The sequence below is a fragment of the Odocoileus virginianus genome, chromosome 17 (assembly GCF_023699985.2).
Source record: "Odocoileus virginianus isolate 20LAN1187 ecotype Illinois chromosome 17, Ovbor_1.2, whole genome shotgun sequence".
Lineage (NCBI taxonomy): Eukaryota > Metazoa > Chordata > Mammalia > Artiodactyla > Cervidae > Odocoileus > Odocoileus virginianus.
The window spans coordinates 17068441-17081126 of record NC_069690.1 but is presented as its reverse complement, the minus strand read 5'-3'; the positions used below and the strand labels follow the sequence as shown (position 1 = coordinate 17081126).

The following is a 12686-nucleotide window of genomic DNA, read 5'->3' as shown; positions in this document are numbered from 1 at the left end:
GCAGGAAGGCCGCTCCGACCCCTAATTTTCCCGCGAATTCAGTTCAAAGAGGCGGCCGGGCCCGCGATCGGCAGCGCGCACGGGCCAACCAAGCCGCGCCTCCGCGAGAAGCGCCTCCGCGTGACTGACGGGGGAATCCGCGGGCCAACGGGCTGGGCGGCCGGGCGGCGCGCGCTCCCGCCGACCAATCAGAGCGCCGGGCGGGGGAAGTGGGCGGAGCGAGGCCAGGCTAGGGTGAGCGGTCTCTCGAGCGGAGCGGGGTTCTCAGGAGGAGACACTTTTTTTTTCCTCCCTCCTTCCCTCCTCTCCTCCTCCCTTCCCTTCCCCTCTCCTCCCCTCTCTCCTCCTTCCCCCCTCGGTCCGCCGGAGCCTGCTGGGGCGAGCGGTTGGTATTGCAGGCGCTTACTCTCCGGGGCCGCCCGGCGGGTAGCTGGCGGGGGGAGGAGGCAGGAACCGCGATGGCGCCTCAGAAGCACGGCGGTGGGGGAGGGGGCGGCTCGGGGCCCAGCGCGGGGTCCGGGGGAGGCGGCTTCGGGGGTTCGGCGGCGGTGGCGGCGGCGACGGCGTCGGGCGGCAAATCCGGTGGCGGGGGCTGTGGAGGCGGCGGCAGTTACTCGGCCTCCTCCTCCTCCTCCGCGGCGGCAGCGGCGGGGGCCGCGGTGTTACCGGTGAAGAAGCCGAAAATGGAGCACGTCCAGGCTGACCACGAGCTTTTCCTCCAGGCCTTTGAGAGTGAGTGTGTTGGAGGCTTTGAGGGCAGGAATCTCCACTCTTGCAGCGTTAGAGGGCCGGGACACTCGTGCTGGGACCCCCTTCGTCTCCTGGAGTCGGTTTGATTCGGGAGTGGAGGGCGAAATTGAGGGGGCTGTTCCGCCTTCGGGGGTTACGGCTTACGGGGGCTCTTAAGTCTAGGGGCTTTGGGGGAGATAGGCTAAGGGGTCCAGGTGAGGTTCGTGCCTCCCCAAAGATTTACACGCGAGCTGAGGCTGTGGGGCCCCGCGTTAAGAGCAGGGTGCTTTTAGGTGAGGAGGTCACGGTTGAACTGTACAGTTGGATCTGCGGTACACGACTAGTTCTTGCTTTCTTTCATGCCTTCGTACTCCAGAAGTACAAGGCTGTCGGTTGAAGCTTCAGAGGAGCAAAATTAAGCCTGTGAAGAGAGGAATGCAGTAAAATCGACCAGATTGTCAGTCTGAAATGCCTTCGCAAGAACTTGGTGCTGCACGTTAACATGGCACCTTTTGATGCTCTAAACCTTTCAAATCTTTCCACCCATTTAAGGGGGACGTAAACTGAGACAGGTAGTGCTTAAGCACCTCGCTTCTCTGGACACGCTCTCGGAATTCTGTCCGTTGTGTTTGTCTTCATTTCAGAACATTTTCTGATGTCAATTTCTGTTTTTAAGGTCTGTTTCGTGGGCAAAGCTACGACTTAATTTAGGAAGGGGGCAAGGTGTCTGGAAACAAACAATAGAATTTGGAAGAAACAGCATGACTATGAGTAACCTGCCCTGTTCTTTAATGAATATTACATCCTGGTTGTTTTCCTCTCTGCTTTGGTGTGGATGTTGTATCTGGATGATATTTAACAGCTAGATATCTTACAGAAACTTGAATAAACTCAGCTTTACCACTCAATGTCTTTATTTACAATTTTCCGTGGCATATGTTAAGGGCATGGTATCAGCTGTGCTTGGAAAGATGTATTACATTGTTTAATACCCTTCTTTCATTCTCTCTCATTAGTGCTTCATGAAATTCTAATTGAAATTTAATACAAGGAATTTCAGTTTTTATTGAAATGAGTATTGAACCTGCTTGAGAGAGATTTACATTATTCTCGCATTTCTTTAATATAGTTTGGGAAATCTGTAGAGGCTTTCAGTTGGAAATACTAAAGCACAGTGATGACAATAAACATACCTGTTTGTAGCCTTTCTAAAACATCTCATCTCCTTTTAGTTTATTTGAGACTAAAACTTAGCTAACTAAAAATTGAGTGGAAATTTAAAAAATTCTCTCTTAAACATTATGAGAAGACAAATCCTCCAAGAAAGTTTTATCTATCTTGCTTTCTGATGAGTCTGCTTTGTAGAGATGAACTGTCATTAAGAGTTAGATTTGGAAAAAAAGATTTGGTCATAGAACAACCTCATTCTTTAATATTGATCTTAGTTTCTGAGACGTGTATATGATTTGATGTATTTACTAATATAGTCATTTTTATACTGCTTTATTTAAAGAAATATATTACTAATGTGTCATTAATGTAAATGGTATTATGGTATTTGTGTATAAAATATTTTCTATCTATAACATACATCCTTTGTAACAAGTTTTAACTAAACAACATTAAAAACATTCTGGGAATATATTTAAAAATATGTGTTGCAATAGTATTTACATACTGAGGTAATATTTACATTGAGCAAAATAGAAACTTCAACTATAGCTAGAAATAAATTCAATGAAAATTTTAGCTGATCTGTGTTTTAGATTTCAGTACTGACTAACTTTGCTCATATCGGTATTGGGACATCTATTTAGGTAACAGTTGTATTCTGTTTGAGCTGACTACTGCACAGACTTTTGAAAAGACTAATTAAAAAGTGAACATTTCATTTTTGTTATTGGCATCAATATGGAGTTCCATCAATATGGAATTTTAGCTACTTTTTAGAAAGAGATGGGTTATTAGTAGTTTATATTAACTCTTCAGTTCTGCATACAAACTCATTTAAAAATAGCTGCCTTAGATATGCAAGGCTTAAAAGCAAAGATTATAGAGTACCTTAAATTTAAAATAAATGTAGGTGCATTTTGTGACTGTTGTAGACTGAATGTCATTTAATGTAATTTTGCATACTAATTTTCTTGATGTAAATATTCAGTACGTGATTTTCATATAGGTGATTAGTTTATATTGGTTATAACATGGGCTGGTTTGATATTTTCTTAACAACTTAAGTAATGAGTGAATTTAGATAACATTTGGATTTTGTTTCTGTTACCTAGAACCAACGCAGATCTATAGATTTCTTCGAACACGAAATCTTATAGCGGTAAGTAATCAACAAAATTCATCAGCATTATTTTTTTCCTAGAATTTCACCTATTTAATTTGAATATTTTAACTTTTTTTATAGCCAATATTTTTGCATAGAACTCTTACTTACATGTCTCATCGAAACTCCAGAACAAACATCAAAAGGTACATTTTATGAATTTATTTCGAGTTGATCAAACCATGTTAAAATTTTGTTTTAAAGTACAATCTCTAACGAAAGGTTAAATATGAAAACTGAGGTGAAAGAGTAATTGAATTGATTGCAAAGCGACTTTTTAAAGTACCACTTTTGTAAATCCCAGTTGATTGCCAGTTTATTCCTGATAGAAATGATTTAGTAGTGAAGTAAATGAAGTGATTTTACTGACTGATGTTTTTGCTCTATGCTAATAGTTTCTTTCAAGTTTGATAGGAGTTGATTTAAATATTTACTAAATTAGGGCTCATGGGAGCTTATCTTTGATACATAAGTTTACCAGTTAATGTCTGAGTATTTTATGTTCTAACAATAAAGAAATCTCATTTTATATTTTTGGTGGTTGTTTTATTAAAAGGGAAATACTTTTGAAGTCAATAGGAGGAATGTCTTTAAAAACTTCTTAATCTTAATTACTTAGTCTTAAAGTGGAATCAGAGAGCTTATTTTTGCTTTTAACATTTAACCGTATATAATTATGGAATATTAGTTTCTTGTTCTGTGCCCATGATTATTTACTGAGCATATCAAGTGAACAAAACTTTAAAGGAGAGAACCCCTACTAAGCATTTGGTATTGTTATAGTCTTGACTTAGGAAAACCATTAAGCTTTTCAGTAAACTTTGAAAGTAAACTCATTTGGAGACTCCTGCTGGTTACTAAGTAAGTATCAGTGTTTTTTATGGTAAGACATAGTTTGGTTTTGTAGATCTATCTAGATGTATTTTGAAGGATTGAAATGTTAAAACCGTTTGTCTTTTTGATAATCCCTCTGGATCCAGAGAGAGAGAGCACACACAGACAATTGTGCTCACGCCTGCACATGTATTTAACCAGTGAAAACTGTCAAATTTGTAAATAACTAGAAAGAAAGTGATAGACTAGGCAGCAGGATTAAATATGTCAATTATTTACCTGTCTACTCTATGCCAGGGTTCAGGAAACTTTCTGTAAATAACTGGATGGTAAATATTTTAGGCTTTGTGGTCTAGGAAACAGAATTGAGGATATTAGGTAGTATATAGGTATTATACAAAAAAAGAAAAAACGTCAACAAATTTTTTTATTGATGAAATTCAAAATATAATGATTGAGTGCAGTGTATTTTTTTTTGGCCACATGGCCTGCAGGATCTTAGTTCCCTCACCAGGGATTAAACCTAGGCTCCGGTGGTGAAAGCACTAACCCCTAACCACTGGGCAACCAAGGAATTCCCTACTGCAGTGTTTTATAATACATGCCTACTAGTGAGAAATGTGGAATTCTTTTATTTTTGCAAAGTGGGGTGAGGGGATAGCATTTAACATAATTGGGATTTAGAGTCCTCTTATCATATCACTTGGAAATGTTTATAAAAAGCATTCTGGCTTATGGGCAGTGCAAAAACAGACAGTAGGCTAGATTTGGCCAATGGTCCATAATTTGCAGACCCTTGATTTACTCTGTAAAAGTAGGAAGATTTGATTAAGTAGTAGATTTTTCTTTCGATATTTTTAATATGAAAATGAGATCATCTAGAGGACTTTCCTGGCGATCCAGTGGCTAAGACTCTGTAATTGCATTGCAGGGGGGACGGGTTCAATCCTTGATCAGGGAACTAAGATCCTGGATGCTGCCATGTGGCCAAAAAAAAATTTACTGCAGTTATCATCTAGAATGCTATCTGATTTTAATTTAAAGTGATAAAGTTCTTTAAAAGTAAATTTCAGTTAATCTATAAGTGGATTAAAGAGTACATCATTATTGTTCATTAGACTGTCTGTGGGATACATTTCTCTTGTTCACTAATGAGTGGAAGCCATTTTAAAAGTTTGGTAGTAGAAGTGAATTTTCTTAATTTGGTACCCCATAGGTAAAAAATTGTCTTTTGGGACAGTTTCTAAGCAGTTTGCCAGCCAAGAAACATACACTTTCCATTTAGTCTATTTTCCATGTAAAAATGCATTAGGAATCACTTTATTCTTTGTTGCATGCTTGGCCTGTATAAGACACTGACTTATTTTTAACACTTACACAACAACTTAATATCTTCAAATGAGTGCTGTCTTTTTCAAAGTAGTTAATGAATTTGGAAGGGGACGAATTTAGCCCAGTGATTGTGCTCTTTGTTCACTGTTCTTGAAACTGCTTTTACAAAATTGCTTTTAGTACTATCCCTTTGCTCACCATGTTTTGGGAACTCCTTTTGTACCATTACAACAACATAATATTCATTGTTGGAATATACTTATCACTCCTTTGACATGCAGGTGTAAGATTAAATCTGATATATTTGTTAAAAAGTCTTTTACTTTCGTTGCACTTCATAGAGGCATTCAAATTTTATAGGCTGACACTACCCTGGCACAGTGGAAACACTGGTGAGGAGAGAAGGGTGTCTTATTGAGCCCATTTTACTAGGTTTCATGTAAGCTGCTTCTGAATCCTCCCTCCAAAATTTCCTGAAATTTCTTGAATTTTAATAATATTCTCCATTTTGATGACCTTTTGATAATTATATCCCTTGTTAAATCTGAGCTACAGTAGCAGTACCTTTCTAAAAAACAGAAATACCCGTCGTGTTGGGAGGTGAGGCTGCTTTTATGTAGTTGCCTATTTAGTTTGTTTTGTTTTTCCTAAGGAATGCTGGGTTGCCTGTATGATCTAACCTATTTCAAATGGTTGTTAATATTCAGTTCTCCTATGTACAGTCTCCATAAAGGTGGAAGAGATGAACCTTGTGACCTACAGTCTTAACTTTTCTTCCTACAGACAAGGTTTCTTCTTAATCATTATACAAAGATAAACATTTTATTCTTAAAAGTTTTCAGAAACTTTACAACCTCCTCAGTAGTACATTTCAGTATTTACACTGAAAAGTTCTTTGTAACTAGCCTAAAAGAATCATGTTTTTCTTCTTTCTTCTCTCTTATCTATGGAGATTGAAAATGTATTGCCATCCTTCTTAAAGAACTTCTTCCTATGCTTTATAAGATGAAACTTTAATATTGAGGTTTTCAGTAACTCTAAAGGTAAAGAGAGAAGCTTTTTTTAAAAAAGACCTTTTGTTAATGGAGGCTATTTATTCACCTGAAATATAGATTATATCAATTCTATTCTTCCTATCAGTGTTTTACTATGATACATTTACATCAAAATTTCTCTACTGATATTTTATGGTAGGATACAATAACTGTTTTTGAGAAATGAGCATATTAGTAATTTCTAGTATCTGAATTCAAGCTTTACAAAGTAATTAATGTAAATTTATTAAATTTGAAGGGAGTATAAGAAATATTTGTTTCCCATTAACATATATGAGTCTAGTTTTTTAGCCTCTAAAAAATGTAGATAGTAGATTACCTTAAGAACGAAGATGAGGCTTGTTTTATTTATTTATTTATTTTTGAGGCTTGTTTTAGAATCCATTTGTTCTTAAATTGCTTACTGAGGGTGTGGTTATTAATTTAAGTTTGTTTTGTGGAAAACTACTTTTTTCTCTTAAACTTGTTAAGTTAAAAAGCTGATGATTTTGTTATGATTTGATGGTATGTCCTTTAAACTTCAAAGATTTTTTCATGATGGTGACAACCATCTCTTTAAAATGACATATTAAACTTTAGCCATTGTTGCTCATCTTTGAGGGTGTTTTTACTATACTTCATATGTTTTATGGAATATCTAGATTTGTCAGGTTACTTAATAGAAATATGAATGTTTCAAAGTATTCATAATTTGCATTTGTTTGGCTCAGGCTGACAGATGCTTGGCACCTACCAAGATTAAGGCAACATGCCAAGCACCGTGTGGCTTTCCTTGAAGAAGACAAATCTCTGCCCTTTAGGAACTTATAATCTAATAGAAATAAAATATTTATTCAAGTTTCACATTTAGGAGACTAAATGTCAAAATAAATATAAACCAAGTGCTGTAGGTAGGGAGAAATCCCTCTAGTTTCGGATTAATTACCCAAGGTTTCATGGAAAAGTTAGCCTTTGAAATGGGACTTGAAGGCTTGTTTGCTGTATTATAATATACACTCTCTCAATAGTATTCATTGTTACGGCTAACCATCCATAATTTATCTTATTAAAAATAAAAATCACATACCCAGTTTGCCTATTATAGTGACAATAAAGTATAATCTGTTTGTTTTTCCCAGTTGAGAAGTGATTATTTTGTTTATCTGTTTCTTCCAGGAAAACATTTAAAGTTGATGATATGTTATCAAAAGTAGAGAAAATGAAAGGAGAGCAAGAATCTCATAGGTAAGATAACCTATCAGTTTACATTAAGTGACAAACTTGAGGAAAACAGAAAAAGCACAATGATCATTTTCATTGTGATCACCTCAGTATTGTAAGGAGTTAGAGCAAATTTGGAGGTCATCTGATCCAAACTCACACACAAATCAGGGATTACTTCTGTAGCATCCCTGCAGAGACTCCATTCTTAAGCCTTATCTTGAATATCTCCAGTGCTGGAAACTCACTGTTTTCTAAGGCAGTTCTGTTCATTATTATTTTTCTCTACTACAATGTCTTGCATTTTGAATCAAAGTTTCTGTAACTTCTGCAGTTAGTATTAATCCTGCTACCTCATCTGAAGAAAGATGGAGGCTCATGTTTATGGTATACTTGGCTGTACTCAAGGTGCTGTGCCAAGTGCTTCACACGATCACATCTTTTCTAAGGAATCATCTACAGTTCTGAGAGGCATTTTTTTTCCCTTTCTCATCCTTCTTATTGACGTCCTTCAGACAAAATATTCTTAACTGTAGTTTATATTTGAAATGTGTTTATCACATGATAGTTTCAGAAACCTGGCCTTTAGGACAGAACCTTAATGTGTGTTTTCAAATATGATTCCCAGAATTAATCCCTAAATGTTCCCAGGAGCTTACTATCTCCCTAGGCTAGACAGATGCTTCCAATCCTAGACAGTAGGCATCTACTTACTCTTTGATAAGTAAAGAAAATTGAGTATTATTCTGAAGAGAAACAGGGACTTGGGTGGTATTTGTTTGTTCATTGACCAGTTTTAGGGGAGAATGTAGAACTAAAAATACTAGATTTTTAAGCAAATGGAATTGAGAAAACTGCCACATGGATTTTTCTTTTTCTCTTGAAGTTTTAAATCATACCATACCAATTTAGATAGGATGTACATTAACTTAATGATGCTTTATTTATAGTATCTCATTTTTGTGACTAAGAGATGTCATTTTTGTAACTGCTTTTAAGTTTGCCTTTTCAGTTTGGTTATTATTTGAATTTTTTTTAAAAATCTCATTTAAAAAATGTTTGCGGACTTGTAGGACTGCAGCGTAATTTATATTTCCATATCTAGGCAGTCTTGATTTGTAAATAAAACTTTGATGGTTCATTCTAGAAGCTGAGATCCCAAATCTTTACCTAATCAATTACTGCCCAAGGAATATCTTACAGTATTGATTTATATAGACTGAAAATATGCTCAGTGCATGCACCCTCTATCCTTTGCTTGAATTTCTATTCCAAATCCTCGTCTGTTCACCTGCCCTGCAAAGAGCTTTTGGGACCCTCTGGGCCTTTTGTAGTTAAAGTGTGAAGCTCTACTCAGAGCCTGACCACACATCCTCTCTTTTCTCCCAAACACCTAATAGTTTGCCCTCAGGTCTTCTGAGGCTTGGTTAAGAAGGAAGAGTGAAAACAAAAAGAAGAAAACTTGACTGTTTCTTCATCTCCCCCATCAAGGTTCTACCTTCATCACTGCTAAGCATGACTACTATCTCATTGTGACCGTGGCTTTGATAAATATTACAGGACTTCTCTTAGAGTGTGTGTTGTGAGGAAGATAGATTATTATACTGATACTCACCAAATAATTATATTCCTTTTGATCCAATGAGTTTAACAACTTTGCCAGTACTGTAACAGAGTATTGCTGACCAACTCACAGAAACTTCAGAGAGTTGCATAGAATTCCTGCTTGTAATTTTGAAAATAGTCTAGGATCTAACTGGGACCAATGAGTTGGTCATTTCAGCTCCCCAAGATCTTTTTAAACAGACCTAACTGTGTTGGAGCTGACCAGGCTTACTTAATACTCAGCAAGGCTCTTTAGGCCCATGAGGTATTGAATTACTGTACTAGATGTTCCACCCCCTTGCCACACACACACTCCATCTTTATGAATGTCTCATTGTTGCTCCCAGAGTCACTAAAATTAACTGAGAAATTGGTTCATTTTAAGTTTACCCACAAGGCCCTATGTTGTTAAATTCCTTCAATGTATTTCACATCTCGAATTAGGCATGATCCTGCCGTTCTACTAAACTTTATCACATAGGATTGTAAGTTCCCTAGACAGCAGTATATAATGTCAGCACTATAAAACCTTGCTTGCAAGATCTATTGTCAAATTCTCTTATGGGAGAACAAGGTAAATCTTTGTTGTTCCATGAAATTAATTAGTAGACATTAAAATCTTAAATCATATACAAATAAAGTATCTCCCTTCTATATTTTTATTCTGTACTATCTTAAACATAAAGCTCTTACTCAGTTTAATTGGATCCTGGGTTTGTTCAGTAGCTATAGTTGGGATATATTCCATTGGAACTCATGTTCTTTCAGTACTTCAACAGTCTTAATGTCTCCACTGTCAAACCCAATGCATTTCATTCCCAAAATGAAAAGCTCCAGGAGACTGTTGAGACACCCCAAACACTACAAGCCCTGCAAGTACTACAGCCCAAAGGTTACAGCAGTCAAATGCCTGATCTATTCATCACAGTTGTAGAGACTTAAAACCAAATTCCTGGCATTATCTGTGCAACATGAAGTTGGTGTTGAAGGATCTTTTTTGTCTTTTATGCTTTAACTCTACAGTTATCTTACTTGTCACAAATAATGGCAGAAATTTATTAGGGGAGAAACTGATAGAAAAAAAGAAACATGGCACATTTCATGGTTTTCATTTCTTTAAGGTATCAGTCAGTTTGTGACAATAGATCAGGGTTGCATTTGTCACCTTAAAACTCAATAGTAACACCCACAGACTGTGAAGATTATTTCTCTTGTACAATGGCTTCTGCAGACTCCACAGCCAAGTTTAGAAATTCATGGTGGTCACATCTCTAGTCTCTGTTTTTCCCTAATCTTCTCTTCTTGCTCTTCTGGTGTGGTTATGTATATTTAAAATGTCTTTCTTTTTAGAATTTATGGTATAATACTTTATGTCCTATCCTCTCCCATCTCTTGTTTCTGATTTGCCGGTATATTGTGGATTTTGAATTTATTTTGAGCTTTGACCAAGCACTATGGTTCATTGGTATAAATCTCTGATCTTTCTGTAGTTTTCTGTTTTAGCAGGATCCCAGGGGGTCTCTTGGGCTATTCATCCTACCAGTTTGGGAATTCTCTAGTCACAACTCCTGACTTCTAAGTACATCTCCACTGACTGAAAGGTAGCATGAAAAGATTTCCAACTTGCAGTTGCTTCCAGAAATATTTCCTGTGGTCAAATGAGAAACATTTCCACTTAATCGTTTTCCATTCCTGGTCCTGTTAGTAGCTGGAGAAATTCCTTCCAAAGATAACTGAAGTAGAACATCTACTAGGTATATTTTCAAGCCTGTGTTTTTAGTAGATTGAAAAGGTAAAGTGCCTTTCATCACTTTATGTTGTTGTTATTACAGCCTTAATTTTTGAGTTAGTAATCTTCCTTTTCTTATCATCTTTTTGTACTGTAACAAAATTTGGATTCTTTTTTTTTTTTTTTTTTCCTGGGATTCCCATTTCCTTCATGTACGATGTCCCAAACACTTTACTAAGACCTAGTGGATATAATGGTGAGCAAAACGGATGAAGACCTTGCCTTTCTGGAGTTTATCAGCATTTAGGGGAAAAAAGCATAGTTGTATAATAATTATAAGTGCTGGGAAGTAAAAGTATACACATAGGGAAACTATGGCTGTATGAGGCAGGAGAATCAGCTCTTGTTTAAGAGTCTAATTTGGGAATAGAAATGTTCAATGAGGGCTTCCATGAAGGAAGAAGCTAAGATTTGAAACATGAATATAGGAGTAAAATGAGGATAGAGGGTGAGCAGGTAGATGATTCTAGATAAAGGGAACATAAAATCATTTGAGGGCAGTGTAGCTGACTAGAGAGAACATGACATTTGATGAGACTAGAGCAGATGGCCATGACCAGATAATGCAGAACCTTTTAGGCTATTTAAGGTTGCTGGTCTTTATCCTAAGAAAGCTGTAAATTATTTAAAATAGATATATTGCATTAATGGTGTTACTCTAGCCACCTCTTTTGTAGGTTTAGCTGCATTTTTAAAACTTCAAGCTGCTGCTTAAGTTGATTATGTCTTTTTCCACCATAATAGGATCTGATATCTTCCTCCCCTTTCTCTCTCTTTTTTTTTTTTTACCAATTCTTTCTTGATTGTAAGTTTTGATGTTGTTTTCATATCAACATCTTTTCAGACTTAAGGTTTTCTTTTTTTTTTCTTTTCAGACTTAAGTTTTAATTGTTCCTTTTTTAGAATCTGGGCCGTAAATTTCTCTGTACATACGTACTTCTGAAGGTGCCTTATCATTCACCACTAATCATATATGATTCTTAAAATCTAGGTATTTGAGAACAGATTTTTCCCCAAAAACAATCATATCTTTATTGACTTTTTTTCTGAATACAGCAGCTGTTTTTTTACTTGAGTCTTAGGGAAAATAAACATCTTTTAGAAACAGCTTGATACAGTTTATAGTGTGAAGCAATATACTAATAAGAAATGCTAGTCGTCTTAATGTTTACATCATAACATTAAATGTAACTTACCTTATCATCACACTTGACCTTTTTTGAGGTCATATAGCCATGACTCTAGAAATGAAGTCTTAAACCTGCCACTGTCAGATTAATGTGTATAAATTTGAGGCACTAATCTTCGTTTCTTTCCTGCATAAAAATGTTGGTCCTTCTGTGGGATCTGTCTACTCCTAAAATTTGAGTTTCCTACATGAATCTCATCTCAAAATATTAATCTAAAAAAAAAATATTTGTCTCTTATGAATTTAAATTAATTAACCTTATTCTGCAGACTGCTTTACAATTGTCAGATACTTGTCAATTACTTGTGCTTAAAATCTTATCCCAAAATTTCACATTCCCCCTCTAGTTTCCTGTTGCCATATTGCTTTCTTCCTAAGAAGATGAAAATAGGGAACACATCACGAAGATGAACCAGATCCTTATCTGATATCTTATTCTGATCACCTAAGCTGGATTCTGTGCTGCCTAAGACCAGATAGGCTTGACCAGGCCTACTTGTTTCTTTCTTCCCTTCCTCTGATCCAGCTTAACCAATTAAGATGTAGACACAGCAGCCCCAGGAGAGGGAAGAGGGTGAATCAGAAAGGGAGAGAAAACTGTCTTCTTTCCTTGGACTA

At 36.7% G+C, this 12686-nt stretch overlaps 1 protein-coding gene across 2 annotated transcripts in view; it reads left to right on the top strand.

Annotated features, from left to right (window-relative positions):
* Positions 1–217: 217 nt before the first annotated feature.
* The window catches only part of SUZ12 (SUZ12 polycomb repressive complex 2 subunit), a 38464-nt gene continuing 25995 nt past the window's right edge, over positions 218–12686 (top strand). The window contains exons 1-4 of one of the 2 annotated variants that reach the window (XM_020898368.2): positions 218–732; positions 3015–3061; positions 3146–3210; positions 7441–7509. In XM_020898368.2, the coding sequence (XP_020754027.1) occupies positions 459–732; positions 3015–3061; positions 3146–3210; positions 7441–7509 (455 nt within the window). In that variant the 5' untranslated portion in view covers positions 218–458. The remainder of the gene's footprint in view (positions 733–3014; positions 3062–3145; positions 3211–7440; positions 7510–12686) is intronic. The other variant, XM_020898376.2, reaches the window with a different exon arrangement.